General features: G+C 38.8%; 1 protein-coding gene across 1 annotated transcript; it reads left to right on the top strand.

Annotated features, from left to right (window-relative positions):
- Positions 1-5,031: 5,031 nt before the first annotated feature.
- On the top strand, positions 5,032-6,593 carry LOC143964027 (olfactory receptor 5G9-like). The gene has a single exon (XM_077473744.1). It carries the CDS (start codon positions 5,032-5,034, stop codon positions 5,971-5,973), a length of 942 nt encoding a protein of 313 aa, XP_077329870.1. The 3' UTR covers positions 5,974-6,593.
- The last annotated feature ends 12,416 nt before the right edge of the window (positions 6,594-19,009 follow it).

The following is a 19,009-nucleotide window of genomic DNA, read 5'->3' on the forward strand; positions in this document are numbered from 1 at the left end:
CGGGAGCTGATGCGAGTGGCCGGTGGATGCAATGTCCACCAGGACCAGGACATAAATGCTTATAGCCAGGAAGAGGTTATCAGTAGCACTGATATGTAACTAATTAAAAATGTGAAACTACATTTTCCAAGGAAACAAAAAAGTTTATTTGATAATTGTTTTAAAAAACAATAATGTAGTAGTAGTCACTGGCTGTGATTGGACATCAACAGGAGCCAATGGCTGCTGCCTATTTGTCCAAAAAGGAGAGAGAGCCTAAAGAGCCACTGCTATCATGCACATTGCAATTTAGATGGGGTTTAGGTAAGTATTGGGGGGTCTGGAAAGGAGCTGCATACTGAATCTTTTTTACCCTAATGTATGCCTTAAAGTTAAAAACCTTCAGCTTTTAGAACTAATTTAAATAGGAAAAAATATTTAAAAATAGTTCATGCAAAGCTATAAAATGGTGCTTCTTATATCAATGGACAAAAAGACATAAGAAATTCCTTAGATAACAAATGGCAGAATAATTAATTGCCAAGTAAAAACAATTTTTACCCTGGAGGTTTTTTTTTCCATCATTCTCATCAGATATTTTCCAGGGACTTTTAATGGATAAAAGGCATAGGACTAATGAAGCATTGTAACATTCACTGACACTGACAAACAAGAGAGAGGACCATATCATACCAATAGACCAAGATTCATCCTAAAACATGTTTTTTGTTTTACTTTTTTTAAACAGTAAGTAACTTCAGAAGACAATTAAAACACACAACATCAGTCTGTTTAGTTTTCTGACACTGTATACAACAGCGCTGTTGTATGATTATCCTTTTACAATGCATATCTCTGAGATATTTCTTTACATCATTTTACTGTTTTACATTGAAAGTCCTGAACTCCTTTTATTTATTAAATCTATACTAAACGAATTATTGATTTTCTAGTTCACAATTTGAAATTTAAGTTCAAGTGTATCTAAAAAAATCTTTAGATTTGGTGGCTTCATTCGTTTTCTCTTTTTTTATTATTATTTTTACCTAGTGATATAGATAATAATGTGAAGAGTGAAGAAAATTGCTGCCCCAGTTGAAGGCCTCTAGGTCGAAACACACTGGGCTTGCTGTACGTGCTTCCCACATTGCTTTTACTACTATATGTTTTTGTGATCACATTTTATACATTTTATGCAGCCATCTGTTATTGATGTTTGTATTTTTTATGAGATTAAAAATCCTCTCCTTTTTTATGACCTGCACCATATGGAGCCTTTTTTTTTTTTTTGTTATATGGTTCTAATGTGACAATGTCTCATTTGTCACTGGCTCCAGGTACGGACCCTCCATTGAGGTTCAATCTCTATGTGCTTGGAAGACCTGTCTGAGTCCTGGATATTTGGTTGACATACCTGGATCCATTCTTGTTGATCGATCAAACGTCTGCTTCTAGAGTGATCCCTCAACATACTCCATCTGTATCTGAGTTGGTGCCACCGATGAGCATCTGGCTTTCGGCCAACATAACCCCGATTGACCCACTGTCTTATGACAGGTGGGTCCACCTTGTCTGGTAAGAAGTATTTATCTACAACTTTCCATTAGACAAATGTCCATCACGTTTTGTATGTGCCACACAGCCATCTTCTTGCCTGCATCATCCCATCATTTGTGACCGAGGAATTAATTACAGTCATCTGATTGGACAAAACTTCTATGAAGTTCACCTATAACTTCTTTTTTTAGTGTTTGGACTTTACTATGTTATTGTCACCACACATTATTGTTTTTCATATCCCTACAAGGTTTTTGAATATTACACCATTTTTATCTTGTGTCATAGCACTTATATTCACCATTTGTATGTGTATACCTTGGTCCACCTTATTCATGGTGTTCCATTTTTATATATATGTATATATGTATATGTATATGTATGTATATATATATATATATATATATATATATATATATATATATATATATATATATATATATATATATATATATATATATATATATATATATGGCTAATAATGCACTTCCTGTCTTAGGGTGGCTCCACTATGGAGGAGCAACATAGCCGCCATTGGACAATCTGTTAAGCTGTGGAGAGGGTAGTGATAGGTTGACTAATGGATTTAGATGAACTTTACATAAGTAACTGACAAATTATAGTCCAATTCCACCTAAACAAGCTTAAGCAGATTCAGTTCATTATAGTTTTTTCCCCTTTAAGGATAAGGTTTTAAATACTTGAATAAACACGAGTAAACAATATTGATCAAATCTTGTACCTCACTGTTGGTTAGAGAGACCCCCCCACATCATGGAGATGAACAAATATTAATAATACCAAATTATCAAAAGTAATATGTAATTAAGAATTGTTAGATGAGTACCACCACTATTTCTTGGCCTATTTTGAACTGCAGAACATCCACCAACATTTTTGTAAAAAGTTTAATTTTGTACATAATATGTTTAGTTTCAATAATTTTTGCATCACAGAAAAAGATGGCACATGTGAGACCATTTCCTTGTATCAAATGAGATACTGCAAACCATCAAATGTGGCATTCATTTAAGTATAGCCAAAAAGCCTTGTAACACTAATGAGTCACATGACACCGTGGAGGGAAAATGGCTAATTGAGCCCTATTTGGACATTTTCACTTAGGGGTGTACTTACTTTTGTTGCCAGTGGTTTAGTATTATATTTATAGGTAAAGTTGATCCAAGGAACATCCAATTACCTCTTGGGGGATCAGGCACATATACCGTATATATAGATAGATATATATCTATATATAGATATATATACTGTATATATATATATATATAGAGAGAGAGAGAGAGAGAGAGAGAGAGAGAGAGAGAGAGAGAGAGAGAGATCTATCTATATCTATCTATCTATCTATCTATCTATCTATCTATCTATCTATCTATCTATATATATATATATATATATATAGCCTTTATGGAAGAGTGGCAAGAAGAAAGCCATGGTTGAAAGAAAGCCATAAGAAGTCCAGTTTGCAGTTTCTTTGAAGCCATGTGGGGGACACAACAAACATGAGGAAGAAGGTGCTCTGGTCAGATGAGCCCAAAATTGAACTTTTTGGCCTAAAAGCAAAACACTATGTGTGGTAGAAAGCTAACTCTGCACATCACCCTGAATACACCATCCCCACCATGAAACATAGTGGTGACAGATTCATATTTGGGAATTATTTTCTTCAGAAGGGACAGGGAATCTGGTCAGAGTTGATGGGAAGATGGGTGGAGCCAAATACAGGGCAATCTTAGAAGAAAACCTGTTAGTGTCTGAAAAAGTATTGAGCCTGGGGTGGAGGTTCACCTTCTAGCAGGACACTTACCCTAAACATACAGCCAGAGCTACAATGGAATGGTTTAGATCAAAGCACATTCATGTGTTAGAAAGGCCCAGTCAAAGTCCAGATCCAAATCTAATTGAGAATCTGTGGCAAGACTTGAAAATTGCTGTTCACAGACGCTCTCCAACCAAACTGACAGCGCTTGAGCTATTTTGTAAAGAAGAATGGGCAAAGTTGTCAACCTCTAAATGTGCAAAGCTGGTAGAGACATACTTAAAAAGACTTGAAGTTTTAATTGCAGTGAAAGGTGGTTCTACAAAGTATTGACGCTCATATATTGATTTTCATATATTTTATTGTGAAAACCATTAATCATTTCCTTGCAATTCATAATTATGTTTCCTTCCACTTCACAAACATGTTTTTCAATTTTGTTGTTCACATAAAATATCACATAAAATCCCCATAAAAAAACATTTAATTTTTTGGTTGTAACATGGTTAAATGTGGAACATTTCAAGGGATGTGAATACTTTTTCAAGGCACTATATGTTTTCCCCTTCTATTGGATGAACTGAGTGGACTTGTTTTTTTTTTCCCAACCAGACTAACTATGTAAGTCTGTGCCAAGGAGTTGCATTAAAGGGGACTGACTTATGCAAAGTATAGGGATTGGAGATTTAGCCATTCCTTAACCAGGATTAGGGAGGCCCACCAATCAGAGCCACGCCAAGAGTAGTCTCTGGTAGAAAATGTGGGACTCTCATTAACCCAAATCAGATATTAAATCTCAAATATAACTTACGGGTAACATAGCACAACCTGTCATTGTTTTCTTTAAGTATTCAACCACTTTGTTAAGAACACTTTTTAGTACTGGGTAGAGGAATTTAGCAGCCTAAATCCTTTATAGCATGGAGTGAGATGTGCTGAAAACAATTCTTTTTGGTTTTGGTTCACACTTCTTTAAAGCATCACGTACTTCCTATAGGCCAGTAGTCCACAAGTTCTTGCTAAGAATCCTCCTTTCCACTACATGATCGGTGTAAACAAAATGTTGACCCCTATTCTTTCTGCAATTTCTCAGATCAGGCAACATGTTTTTCAATTTTGTTGTTCTATCACATACAATCCCCATAAAAAACATTTAATTTTTTGGTTGTAACATGACTAATGAATACTTTTTCAAGGCACTATATAGTTTTCCCTTCTATTGGATGAACTGGATAGGCTTGAGTTTTTTTTTTTTTTTTTTTTTTTTTTCAACCAGACTAACTATGTACAAACCACACCAGCATACATCTACATCATGGAGAAAAGGATTGGAATACCATATATTAAATGCTATAAAACAATACAAAGTCAAACCAAATCTAGGAGTGTGTAGGTATAAGGTTATCCTACATACAACTATGTGATATCCAAAGGTTCCAAGAGAGCATAAATAATTTAAATTGATCATTTTTGAGGCATATACACATTCTAGTGAACAATTATTGTTTAGGTTGATAACTACGACAGAGATGTTCGGTAAAGTTAGAGATCTCCAATTCTTTTACACAATATTTTATGTTGTCCGTGTTCCATGGAAAATGTACTTTATTGTTATCTAAACCTATAGTCATGTTCTAGTTTTATGTTAGTTATTTATCCAATTTGTATTTATTTTTGCATTAAAATTTACCTTTCTGTTTTTTTCTGTCCTATAGGCAATGTATGGTGGTAACATCACCGCGATCGCTGAAATCTTCCTCCTGGGATTTCAAAATTATCGTGGCATCAATGTTCTAATTTTCTTCATGCTTCTTGTTATATACAGTTTGACAATATGTGGGAACTTTCTGATAATCATTCTAGTGTCCTTTAGCAAAAATCTTCAATCTCCCATGTACTACTTTTTGTCGCAACTCGCCATGACTGATGTCATGTTGACCACAAATATTTCACCTAACATGCTGAATATCATTATAAATCAAGGTGCAGCAATGTCCTTTGAAGGTTGCATTGCACAATTTTATTTTTTCGGTGTCACCGAAAGCTCAGAGTGTCTTCTTCTTACTGTTATGTCCTATGATCGATATTTAGCTATTTGCAACCCTTTACTGTATTCTTCCATCATGCACCATATGCTTTGTCTGAAGTTAATATTAATATCTTGGGTCATTTGTTTTTCAGTCATTTTGATCCACACAATAACAATATGTAAGATGGAATTTTGTGGACCGAATGTGATAGACCATTTCTTCTGCGATTTAACACCACTGTTAGACCTCATATGTTCTGATACCTCCTTGGTTCGAACAGAAGTTACTATATTGTGTATTCCTATGCTTATTTTACCACTGATCTTTGTCACAGTTTCCTATGTGTGTATTGTCCGTGCAATCTTAAGAATTCAGTCCAACACGGGTAGAAAAAAAGCTTTTTCCACTTGTAGTTCACACCTATGCGTGGTTTCTATATATTATGGGACACTCTTCTCTATTTATGCCCTTCCATCTGGAGGACAATCTCTGTCGGTGAGCAAAATCCTTTCACTTTTGTACACAGTGGTGACTCCTTTGCTTAATCCAATCATATACTCTTTAAGAAATAAGGATATCAAAAAAGCAATGGGGAAGATGAATAAAATGAATAACAGCCACACACTGTAAAACAAGAGGATTGGAGCTTGTTATACCTAAGAATTACAATGAGACTTTTGTTGTATCCAAAAAGCTTTTTTTTTCTCAAAGAGTTTTTCTATTTCAGAAGGCAAAGACAAAAGTTCCAAATATTGAAGGAGATTACACATAAACCATAATTTTAGGCACAGCAACATCTCATATTCTCAACTGGCCACAAGGGGGCATCTGTTGCCTTATGAGTTTATGTGAAATCTCCATTAACAGCTGTAAGTAATTATGAATATATTTCATGTACAGCTGTATCAATGTGGGTGTGTAATATAGCTTCCCAGTCCCTGTTATACAGACGATTCAGTGCCTACACTTGTTTTCTAAACAATGGGACCCAACCTCTTTGTTCTACAAATATTCACTTCAAAGGACCCCTCGTTTGGATATGCAATGAAGGGGGCCAGCCCCTCATCAATACTTACCTTCCCTGAAAAGGTCATGTACCTATAAGTTAAATCTCCCGAATCAAAGTCTGTGCCAAGGATTTGCATTAAAGGGGGGTGTCTTATGCAAAGTATAGGGATTGGAGATTTAGCCAATCCATAACCAGGATTAGGGAGGCCTACCAATCTGAGCCACGCCATGCCAACCAATGAGGCACCATCATGTAATGATATGCACAGACTAAATGGGAGGGAAGAGTAGTCTCTGGTAGAGCAGTCACCAGAATGGTACCTTTGTGGGCAGTAGCATGTTAACTATAGAGTATCTGCCTTGTACTTGTATCTAAATGTGTGACTCTCATTAACCCAAATCACATCTGAGAGATATTAAAACTCAAATATAACTTATTGGTAACTTAGCATAACCTGTCATTGTTTTCTTTACGTATTCAACCACTTTGTTAAGAACACTTTTTATTACTGGGTAGAGGAATTTAGCAGCCGAAATCTTTTATAGCACGGAGTGAGATGTGCTGAAAACTATTTTTTTTCTTTTTGGTTTCAGTTCACACTTCTTCAAAGCATCATGTACTTCCTATAGGCCAGTAGGTCACAAGTTCTTGCTAAGAATCCTCCATTTTACTATATGATTGGTGTAAACAAAATGTTGACCCCTATCATTTCTGCAATTTCTCAGATCAGGCAACATGTTTTTCAATTTTAAGTTACTAGCTTTAATGATCCAATGCCCACAGTAACCTCATTGTCTTCAAATGACATTAGCAGAACCTGATTTAAGGTTGTCCTGCTGTAAAGCCCACCTTCATCAAAGTACAATAGGTTTAATTCCACAAGCTTTAACACGTAGATAATATATATTTAATTTAACTATGTGTTATTATTATTATTATCATTATTCAGGATTTATATAGCGTCAACAGATTGTGCAGTGCTTTACATTACAATATAAAGGGAGACAGTACAGATACAATACAATAAAATACAAGAGGGTTAAGAGGGCCCTGCCCATAAGAGCTCACAATCTAATGGGTTACGACAAGTGCCACAAAAGTTAATAACTGTGATAAGCTTACCTGAAAATATGAGTTTTCAGGAATCGCCTAAAGACGGACATAGTAGGAGATGGAGAGAGAGAGTAGCTGGACAGATTAAGGTAGAGAGTTCCTGAGGATAGGAGAGGCTCTGCATAAGTCCTGGAGATGAGCATAGGAGGAGAAGACGGGAGAGCTAGAGAGCCAGAGGTTTTGGGAAATCACAAAGGGCGACATTTATGAGAGTTTTACCTTGTAAAGTGTGAGGATAGCCTATGTGTGAGTATGGTGAATGAATGTTCAAGTCACCCTGTGTATCAAGAAGATGAGAAAAGCAAAACGATGCAAAGAAGAAAGTAGTAAAGGAGGAAGAAAGTATGTGGAGGGGCCAGAGTAGGAGATCGCTGGACAGATTGAGGTAGAGAGTTCCAGAGGATAGCAGAGGCTCTGCAGACGTTCTGGAGATGAGCATAGGAGGAGGAGACAGGAGAGCTAGAGAAAGACAGAGGTCTTGGGAAGAGTGGAGGGGACAGCTTGGGTGATATTTTGAGACAAGTTTGGTGATGTTGTTTGGGGCAGTAACATTAATTTTAAATTTCAGTTATAAAATTATAGCTGAAAATAAATGTAACCTTTTTGAAACTAAAGATCATTATCTTATTATTATCTTACAATATGATAATATTTTAAATAGTACCTAATCCGTGGTGTATTCAGAGATATCCTCAAGAGTAATATTAGCAATTGTTGACTTCTTTTCAGATTTAATAAGCCATTTTATATTGATATCTCCCTTTAACAAGATGATTTTACACAAAATAAGGACAAAATAAGTAACAATAAAGGTTAAAACATATTGAAATAGCAAACATGTTATACGTGCCTGCTCTGTGCGGTGGTTTTGCACAGAGCAGCCCCAATCCTCCTTTTCTCTGCTCCCCCACCAGTGCTCCTGGCCCCTTCCCCTTGACCAGTGCCCCCAATAGCAAGCGGCTTGCTTTGAGGGCATGGTGTGTGCTCACACCGAAGCCCAGCTCTGTGTGTCCAAAAGACGCATAGAGCCGTGGCTCGGCCCCACCCCCTGCTCTCTTCTCATTGGCTGTGACTGACAGCAGTGGGAGCCAATGGTGCACACTTCTATCTCAGCCAATGAAGAGAGGGAGTTCTGGGACAGCCGAGTCTCTGGTGCACATCGCTCGATCGAGAGGGGACTCCGGTGAGCTTTGGAGGGGCTATAGGGGGGGGGGGAAGCACACAGAATGGTTTTTAACTTCATCATGCATGGAATGCATGAAGGTAAAAAAAAAACCTTCAGCCGTAACAGCCACTTTAATGCTTGAAAGTCACAGAAAGTTTCTGCTGCAACTGCTACATCTGAATCTGAAAACGGAATCCCAAACGCATATAGCATGCAACACTTCTTGGAGCTAAACCTGAATCACAAAGGGCCAAGTTCATTAGAGTTGTACCTTGTAAAGTGCCAAGTTAGCCTATGTGTGAGTAAGGTGAATGGATGTACAAGTCACCCTGTGTATCAAGAAGATGAGTAAAGCAAAAATCCCACATCTGACACCACAATTAAAAGAAAAAAGTAGCAAAGCAAGAAGAAAGTATGTGGAAAGAAAAGGAGAGAGGGGGTAAGGAAGAGATGGAAGAGGTTCAATAGGGAAGGATGCCATGGAACTGGGGGTGTCAATGTTATAGAAGGCTCCTAAATCAGGTGACACTCATAAATGTGATCCAGATGCTCAATGTAGAGATATATTATTTAAATGTATCATGCGTTAAGGTTGTTGGTTACTTCATGATTTAATGATTTCAGAATCCCATTACTTAAGAGGAGGGGTGAGGTTAGACCACTAGTGTCCTGTGATCACAACTCTACCTACTAATAGAAAGATATTCAGCAGATATGGGGTATAGGAGTAGAAAGATGATTGTGATTTCAGGAATTCTTGGAATGCAGAGGCGCATTACCTGTGAAAATATTTTACATATTGCACCCAGAAGAATGAGATCCAAGGTCAAGACCAACAGATATGCAACATAGCCCTTTTTTTCTCTCCACACAACACTAGCATGAGTCCATTTCCCAATCAAAAATGTAAGGATAGGTAACTGCCGTTCTTGGTTCAGGAAAATAGAAGAGAGTTGGAAATAACAGCAAACAAATACTCTTGCGCATTAGTGTGATGTCCGGGGGGTCTACTACTCAAGGGATAGTTTCTCTGGCCTTGATGCCCTCCAGGATAGGGGATATCCTAGTGGTTATAAAAAGATTACAAAAAAGAGAGGGTGCACCAGCCTAGTACATTATACCAATTACATATATTTATTTATAAAAACAAGGTAAAAACTACTCAAAAACATGTGAAGAAATATTGCTTGTAAAAACCACCTATTTGTGGCAATTGATCCTGAAAGAAACAGTTGCCAGATGACAGAGGGGAGGATATCAGGACCACTACTGGCTGACGTGTATCAAAGGAGTACCTTCTTCCTCAGAGCCTACTAGGAAGACTGTTGGTTTCAGGACTGATTGAAACAAATAGGTGGCTTTACAAGCAATATTTCTTCACATGTTCGTGAGTAGTCTTTACCTTGTTTTTATCAATAAATCCTGGTATATGTAATTGGGATAAGGCTAATGTGCCCTCTCTTTTTTCTATCTTTTTTAGAGTTGGGAATAAAGATAAGTAAAGAAGAGTAGGGACCTAGGATTTGAGACGGAGAGTATTTAAGAAAGTAAGGTCTCAAGAAATCTGTCCCATTTTGCTAAGAAGGACACCACCACAGACAGCTTATTGAGGTAGACAATAATATAAAGCTTTCCAACACAATGACATATGTACAAAATTTAAAGAGAGAACCAAGAGTTTCCAGTTGCCAGAGAACATTGCCACTAACAAAAAAGGTAAACAGCGAAAATTTCCAAATAGAAAATTTTTCAGAGAGAGGGGAGACATCACTGAGACTGATACCAATAGTCACACACGACTTATGCAGGAAGATAGGGAGCATTGGGGTACCCACTGACTTGGGAGCCTTTTAAGGCTTTGGATAGCTCTTTCCCTGCTACCTACCTGAGCATATACCTGAAAAACAAGAAAAAACGAGAACATGACAGTCCGCACTTCCAGCTGCTGCTGTCTATCTGTTATGTAACGGATTTGGGAATTCTATACTATAGACATTTGATCTTAAGCTGAATTTGATATGTAACCCCATCCTGAAAGTTGCCTCACTTGCTCGTGACATGAAGTTACGTTGTGTGAGCTAAAATATATGGTTTTGATCGTACTTACCCCTACTCTCTACCCCTGATGAAGGTATCCAACTGGAAATGTGCAGGGCACCAGGGATCGCCATCCACTGGAGAGTACTAGTATCATTTTTAGGCAATGTTGTATCATGTTTTGTGCTATGTTTGTTTTATCATACAACATTGGTTGTCAGACGTCTTTTTATGTTTGATTTTTTTGATCATTGTCTGATCTCTTTGTTTCATGTAATCAATAAATACTTTTCTACGTAATTCAATGTCTGTGGCTTTTAAAGTCCCATCCTAGGGGGAACTTTTTGTTATATACACCATAGGGATGTGGCCACTACATTGATTTGATTTCTTGAGAAAGTGGTAACCTCTCTTTTTTCTATTTAAGTAAGGTCTCAAGAAATCTGTCCCATTTTGCTAAGAAGGACACCACCACAGACAGCTTATTGAGGTAGACAATAACCGGTTCCCGACCAGCGCACGCCGATGTACGTCGGCAGCATGGCACGGGCAGGCAAATGGGCGTACCTGTACGTCCCTTTGAATTTGCTGCCCTGCTTCTTTTTTTTTTTTTTTTTTAAACATTTTATTGGGGGAAACAAGGGAAGTAACATAGGCATACAAGAAAGTAAAGGACATTCCATCATATCTTACGGAAACACATATCTAGTGGCCGTAAAACAACAAATATCATGAACAGTTATCAGAGTTAACATATGAACACTTACATGCACAATCGAGAAAAAAAAGACCAGACCTCAATTACCTAGTAAGTGCGGTATAGCCAGATCGTGTGTGGTACTCGAGGAGGGGTGAGTCTAATCTCTTTTCGTAGTTGGAATATCCTCCCCAGGCAACTGTCAAAGAAGCCCAGTCTAATGGTGACAGGTAAAGAGTAAATAGTATCATGGTATAGAGTACACTTCCTAAACTACTCCTGATAGGCTATCACCTTAGAGTTCTTCAGACGTACTTAGTATAGTAATGTATCCGGTTTCCGTATTTTACACGGTGAGATGCACGTCTTCATATTCTCGGGAATGACTAAGTGTGGGAGAGGTGAGGGGAGGGGGTAAGCAAAGGATTGGAGGTAGAGGAGGGGAGAAAAGGAAAGAGAAAAAGGGAAAAAAAAAGAAAAAAAAAAAAGGGGGGGGGAAGCCTGCACGCACTCGGGGGAGAACATATAAGAGTAGGATGTTACAACCTTAAAGCGTGGGGGAGAATGTCGCTCTCTGCTACATCATCAGTTCTGCCACTTCCCCCATCTCGGAGGCTGCTTTGACATGTTCGTGAAATAAACCAAGAAATGGAACCTAATTATATTCTTGTTGGTGCCATAACTTCGAATTTGCTGCCCTGCTATCGCGAGCGTGCCACCGGTCGGGACCCCCGTGAGTCCGGTCGTGACATACCCGCGATCGTCTCACTGGGCAGCTGAATGGAGAAATGCCATTGTAAACAGTATTTCCCCATTCTGCCTATAAACTAGTGACGCTGATCTCTGCTCCATGTGATTGGAGCAGAGATCAGTGTTCACTAAATGAAAGCCCAGCCCCCCACAGTTACTAACACACCCCTAGGGACACTTAACCCCTACACTGCCACCCACTGGTTAACTCCTTTACTGCCAGTGTCATTTAGACAGGAATCACTGCATTTATATAGCAGTGATTGCTGTATAAATGACAATGGTCCCAAAAATGTGTCAAAAATGTCCGATGTATCCACCATAATGTCGTAGTCACAATAAAAATCACTGATCGCCGCCATTACTAGTAAAAAAATATTATTAAATAAAATGCCATAAAACTATCCCTATTTTGTAAACGCTATAACTTTTGCGCAAACCAATCAATAATCACTTATTGTAATTTTTTTACCAAAAATATGTAGAAGAATACGTATCGGCCTAAACTGAGGGAAAAAAATATGTTTTTTTATATATTTTTGGGGGATATTTATTATAGCAAAAAATAAAAAATAATGCCTTTTTTTCAAAATTGTCACTATAAATAAAAACCACAGCGGTGATCAAATACCACCAAAAGAAAGCTCTATTTGTGGGAAAAAAAGACGTCAATTTTGTTTGGGAGCCACGTCACACGACTGCGCAATTGTCAGTTAAAGCGACGCAGTGCCGAATCACAAAAAAGTGGTCTGGTCTTTGACCAGCAAAATGGTCCGGTCTGTAAGTGGATAATATAAAGCTTTCCAACACAGTGACATATGTGTAAATAAATTGTAGAAGCACAACATTTAGAGAGAGAACCAAGAGTTTCCAGTTGCCAGAGAACATTGCCACTAGCAGATTCAAAAGGTGAACAGCAGACCATGCTGGCCATACACGTATACGCTTTCAGTTGGAAATTTTCATTTTAGGAATGTTCTTTTGCTTTTCTATTCATTAGTGGGGGTCATGTCGACAATCATTTTCAATCACAGTGATGATACATTTCTAAGGAGCCGAATAGAAAATTGTCTTGATGAAACTAATTTTCAGATAGTGTTTGTGGTTTTCTTTCAGAAATTACATTAATTTTAAAAATGTATGTTAAAAGCAAGTGAAATGTTCTAACGATAGTCATCCATTCCTCAAATGTACACTTTGTACAAATATTCTCGGACAAAAATCTATACGTGTATGGCCAGCGTTTTTGTAAATGATATGTTCAAGGCTTAAATATGTTTCCAGTAGGTGAACGCAGCTATTGTTGTTAACCTAACTCCAGGATTTTTAAATATTTGAGAATGGAAAAATGGAAGGTTTGCATTCCTGCCCTTTCCTGCAAGCCTTCGCTCAAACAAAATGATCTGTAAAAATTGATAAAAAATATGTTACCAAAAAAGATTAAACAAATAAACAACTGTTCCAGAAGGCATAAGTGATATCATCATACCTAACCACTGCCTAATGTATTTATTTTTAAAGGATTTTTTTTCAGCTAAATTTGTTTGTGTGTTGTGGAGCTTCCATTTATATAGAAGGCCAACTTTAAAAAATATAGACAAAAAAGAAGAGGCTGTGTTCGGACTTTGATGGTACCGTATATTAACTGGCATTAAGCAGTCAAAGGTAAAATTATTAAAGGATTTTTATTACAAAAGATATATATAAAGAATATATTCACAGAATAAAAAGCAGACCATGACAATCAAGAAAAATTCAAAAGTTGCATCTTATCAAGACAACTTAAACATAAATACCATCTCTATATTATTTTCTCTACATGTTTCGCAGGTTTATATTAAAGTGGTTGTAAACCCTCCGAGACAACTTTACCTCTTCATAATGTAGATCAGTGTTTCTCAACTCCAGTCCTCAAGGCTCACCAACAGGTCGTGTTTTCTGGTTGTCCATTATTTTGCACAGGTGATTTGATCAGTTTCACTGCCTTAGCAATTACCACAGCCGTTTCATCTGAGGGAAATTCTGAAAACATGACCTGTTGGGGCACCTTGAGGACTGGAGTTGAGAAACACTGAGGTAGATAACACAGGTAGCTGATTGCTGCCTGTGAAAGTGTACTCACTGCTGTAGTTTCCATGTAAATCACCCTGTAATCGAAAATGACGCCATGCGTGATTGCGCAGTAGGATGTTTCATTAGCGGCACCTAAAGTGTGCCCGTTCTGTACTCCCTGCCTGTCGGGACATTTCTATGGACGAGTTTCGCCTCTGAATGGCACAGAGGAGAAGTCTCGCGATGCTGCTCTGATTATCTCCTTCCTGATATGGCACTGCGGCGCATGCGCAAGGTTTCAAAAGGGAAACAGAGTAAGGGCGGAAGTGACATCCAGAACAGATTCAGCAAACAGCACAAACAATGGCGTGGCCAATACCCGGAAATTAAGAGATTACAAAGAGCCTAAATAAGGTATTTACAGACCTCGTTTTCGGACGTTTTCAATCTATTATCCCTCGTAATGAGCTATTGTATGTGAAAATTGAAAAAAATAAGAAAAGTCGGCTGGGGTTAACGTCCTCTTTAACCGCTTCTTCAGGAGCTTTCTATATTTAGATGGTGTAAAGAATTGATTGTCATATAGCCATGGAAATAGAAAAATATACAAATTACTCACAAAATACATTTTGTGGATATATACACCGGTAACATTACATATAAATATATTGCATCTGTTGCAGAAAATACTCCTATCGTCATCCATGTGTCTTACCAGGGGTGTCAGATAACCGGGGGCTATGCTTAAGAGGTGACCCACCCCGGAGGGGGTGGGAACCCGTTTCATGGGCACAAAATATACCCAATGTTGATCTAGTTTAGAAAGAGAAAGAAGTCGTCAAATATACTTGAGGGCCATTCCTCAGGAATAACAAATGCACATTAATTTCAAGTAGAATTGAATTTCTTATGTAGAAAATGCAAATGGAGTTACATACCTGAGTGGGGGTATGTATGCAACTATGCAGGCTCAAATGAATGATATGGTTAGTCCTTATAGAGAGGATTGTACAGGGTACAGGGTAAGGTCACACATGTTATTTGTTTATGTAATATGGCATATGAGCAAAATGCAGATATACACGTGTGTATGACAATGCGAAACACGCACATACATGTATAGACTAAATTAGACTGTACCTAAGATTTTTAAAGGACATCAAAGTATTAAAAACTGGCTTGTTGCATCTACAACATTGCATCAGTCATAAACATCCTAGACACCGCGCCTATAGAGGATGTAATAAGATATAATAATAAAGTCATTGGTGCTTGCAATCATAAAAGTTCATGCATGCACAAATCGTACATCACCTATATTAGCCTCTATTGGTCTAGGTGTATAACTTCCTCACCTTTGCAATTGATTGTAATTTGCACTTGTATAAAATATACAGAGATCAGGATTAAACCAGTGTGTGGACAAGAAGCACTCAGATGGAGTCGTATCCAAGGATAGGTAATATATCCTAAAGATAGAGTATACTGTATATATATAAATATATGTAAATATATGTGAAAGATCAGTGCTGAGCATCAATCCACACCATAATATGGGCCATTGTTGTATGTTTAAAAGGACTTACCAAAGAGCCTGCCTCAACATGCATCCCCCAGAGAGACATCCTAGTGAAAGTACTATCACCATCTCTCTTTATGTGTGTGTGTGTGAGCCATGACGTGCTCTCATCCGGCAACGTCCAAGACACAATGGGTGTCTGACGTCACCGGGCCCAGAGTGTGCATGCACCAGGCAGCACATGCACATTGCCCCAGAAACGGTAGATGCACACAACATAGTGTGTGCTTTGCCATTGAGGCAATGGTGCGCGACCAAGCCAAGAGGCCACTCGGTTCCCCCTGCAGGACCACCCACCCACCGGGAGGTCACATAGGGCCGAGCCTGCCCGATCATGCAGCACACCCCTGTACATTGAGACCACAGGTGCCATGTTGGAAAAGGGCATGCCCATGACACAGAGAGACACAAGGATATTTGGAGCCATCTAGCGGAGAAAAGTTGTTAAAACATTCACCTCACTTATGCTTATGAGTGACTCCCAATAGAAGAAAAAAGCAACAAAGGCCCTTTACAAAAATAACAGAAAAAAATTTACAGTTGAAGTTTATAATTTAGAAATGTTTAATAAACATATTAATATAAATCTAAAGCTGACTGTCATAAGGAGAATCGCCAAACCAAATCCAGTCAACCAAAAGACACAACATGGAGAGAAAAAGATATGAAAAAAAAGAAAAATATAAATAAAACAAAGGAAAGAAGAAAATATATAGAAAAAAAAATGAAAGTGTGAAAAAGAAATATATATTCAGACAAACACCAATCTGGCTTAATTTACATAAAAGGTTTATATGAATTTACCTCATTGAGGCCATGCGAAATCATTGCATTGAGATGCTCTATCCAGAGGGTCTCACATTAAAATATAGTTTTATCCCAATCCCCCCCCCCCCCCGTGATTCATAGGGATGGCTTTGAGAACAAAGAAAGAGACCATTTTGGTATGGTATTTATGGTAAAGCCCGAAATACCTAACGGATGTCACAATTTTCCCACCATCCGAATAGTACATATAGTCTGCAATTCTTTGTCTCAACTCACGTTTTGTTTTCCCAATGTAAAATAAACACGCATCTACAAATCATGATGTCATTTACTCCTTTGGTTGGACAGTCGGCACAGGTTTTAGATCTATGCCACTAGCCATTCAGTAATCTTATGCCCTTGCACTCTCTAACCCATGGACAACGTGGACAGTTACCACATCAGTAAGTCCCTTGTGGCAAGGAACTTTTGTCCCTGTATGTTGTGGTTAAAAGTAAGTTGTTCCCTCAATGTGGTTGGTCGTCTGAAAATGAGTTCCGGGCTAGGTCTAAAATATTTAGAGATAGTATAATCCTCTATGAGGAAATGCCAATTTTTGGCAATGAGTGTTTGTAGATGTCGTTCATAAGTAGAATACCTGCTAACCAAACACACAGCTTGGTGTTCATGTTTAAGCCCTTGTACACACGGTCGGAGATTCTGACGGAATGTGTCCTATCGGACCGTTTTGACGGATATTCCGACTGTGTGTGGTCTGCATCGGACTGTTTCCGTCGGAATATCCGACGGACCAAGTTTTCCAACTTGCCGGTAAAACTTTCCGACAAAATGCTCCGATCGGACATACCCCGATCATGTGTAACCTACTCCGACGGACAAAGTGCCACGCATGCTCAGATCAAATTCCTAGACCAAAGCTATTGGCTACTAGCCTGAACGTAGTCCCGTCGTAACGAAATAACGTCATCACGTTATGTACAATTGGATTTTCCGACAATTTAGTCCGACCGTGTGTATGCAACATCACTTCCGGACCTCTTCTGGAATTAATCCGTCGGAATTACTCCGATGGATTTGGTTGTCGGAATCTCCGACCGTGTGTACAAGGGCTTAGAGGGATATTATATAAAATGGCCCCCTGGTGGGCTTCAGATTCCAATAAGCCCCTTGCCCACAGACCCCCACAACCACCGGCAAGGGTTGTGGGGATGAGGCACTTGTCCCCATCAACATGGGGACAGGGTGCTTTGAGGGGCTACTCAAAAGCACCCTTCACATGTTGAGGTCATGTGGCCTGGTACAGTTCAGGAGGGGGGGTGCTCTCTCGCCCCCCCTCTTTTCCTGGGGCCTGCCAGGTTGTGTGCTTTGATAAGGGTCTGGTATGGATTTGGGGGGACCCCTACGCCATTTTTTTTTAATTTAGCTCAGGGTTCCCCTTAATTTCCATACCATACATGAAGCGCCCGGTATGGATTTTGGGGGGACCCCCACACAATTTTTTTTACATTTTTGGTTTCGGGTTCCCCTTAATATTCATACCAGACCCAAGAGCCTGGTAATGGACTGGGGGGGTCCCATGTCATTTTTTTTCACTGAGTTTTATCTATATTGCTGAGACCTGACAAATTCATTACAGCCGTGATCAGTTTTAAATGACTTTTTTCCTTTAGAAATATAATTTTGCTGTGGTATTGTTCTGAACATGGGAAAAATGTGCCACTTTATAGTCATACTATAGACACCCCCCCCCCCCCTGAACTTTAAAGGAATATTTCATTTTTATTGTTTCACTTTAAGCATTATTAAAATCACTGCTCCGGAAGAAACACCTGTTTTTAAAACTAAGCATATGAGCCTTTAAAATTAGCATTTTTGATTTTTCATGTTCGTGCCCTATAGACTTTTACGCTGTTCGTCCGAATTTTTTGCCTGGTGCAAACCGAACCAGGGTGGGGGGGCTGGGTGTTCGGTTCATCCTTAGTTGTATCGCATATGATCAGCTTGACTGAGTCCCAGATAACAGTAATACCAAGCCAGAGTTCTAATACTTTCCCCATTCTTTTCAAAGAAAAAAGTTTTGACTGAATATGCACTTTAACCTCTTGGTGCTGAGCATGTGCAAATATGCGGGCTGGGAGTGCATGGCTCCAAAGTAATCACCACTCCTGAGAACAGCTGTCTCTGCAACCAGGCAGGGTGCTGGCTCTGTTTGCAACAGAGGTAATCGAAGAAATTGAGTGCTGGATAGCCGCCAAAAATGTTCACCTTTATTCAAAAATGGATATCAAAGCATCACAGGGCAATACAGACTAACTGCACAGCTCTTGACACATTTCACATCAGAGATGGTACTTAGTCAAATATGCGGCCTTTCAGCCGGTGGGCCTTGGCAACGAGGAGCCACATATTTGCATGCGTTAGTGCAAATAGAGCTGTGCCGAGAGCACGCGCCCTGTGCGCTCCCGGCACAGTTGCCAGTGGCCAACAGAAAGCTAT

The sequence above is a fragment of the Lithobates pipiens genome, unplaced genomic scaffold (genome assembly GCF_037356315.1).
Source record: "Lithobates pipiens isolate NorthernLeopardFrog02 unplaced genomic scaffold, aLitPip1_a1.2 Scaffold_8, whole genome shotgun sequence".
NCBI lineage: Eukaryota > Metazoa > Chordata > Amphibia > Anura > Ranidae > Lithobates > Lithobates pipiens.

Bases quoted from the DNA above. Each gene is read 5' to 3' on its own strand.
- LOC143964027 (XM_077473744.1), top strand. From the start codon at position 5,032: ATGTATGGTGGTAACATCACCGCGATCGCTGAAATCTTCCTCCTGGGA.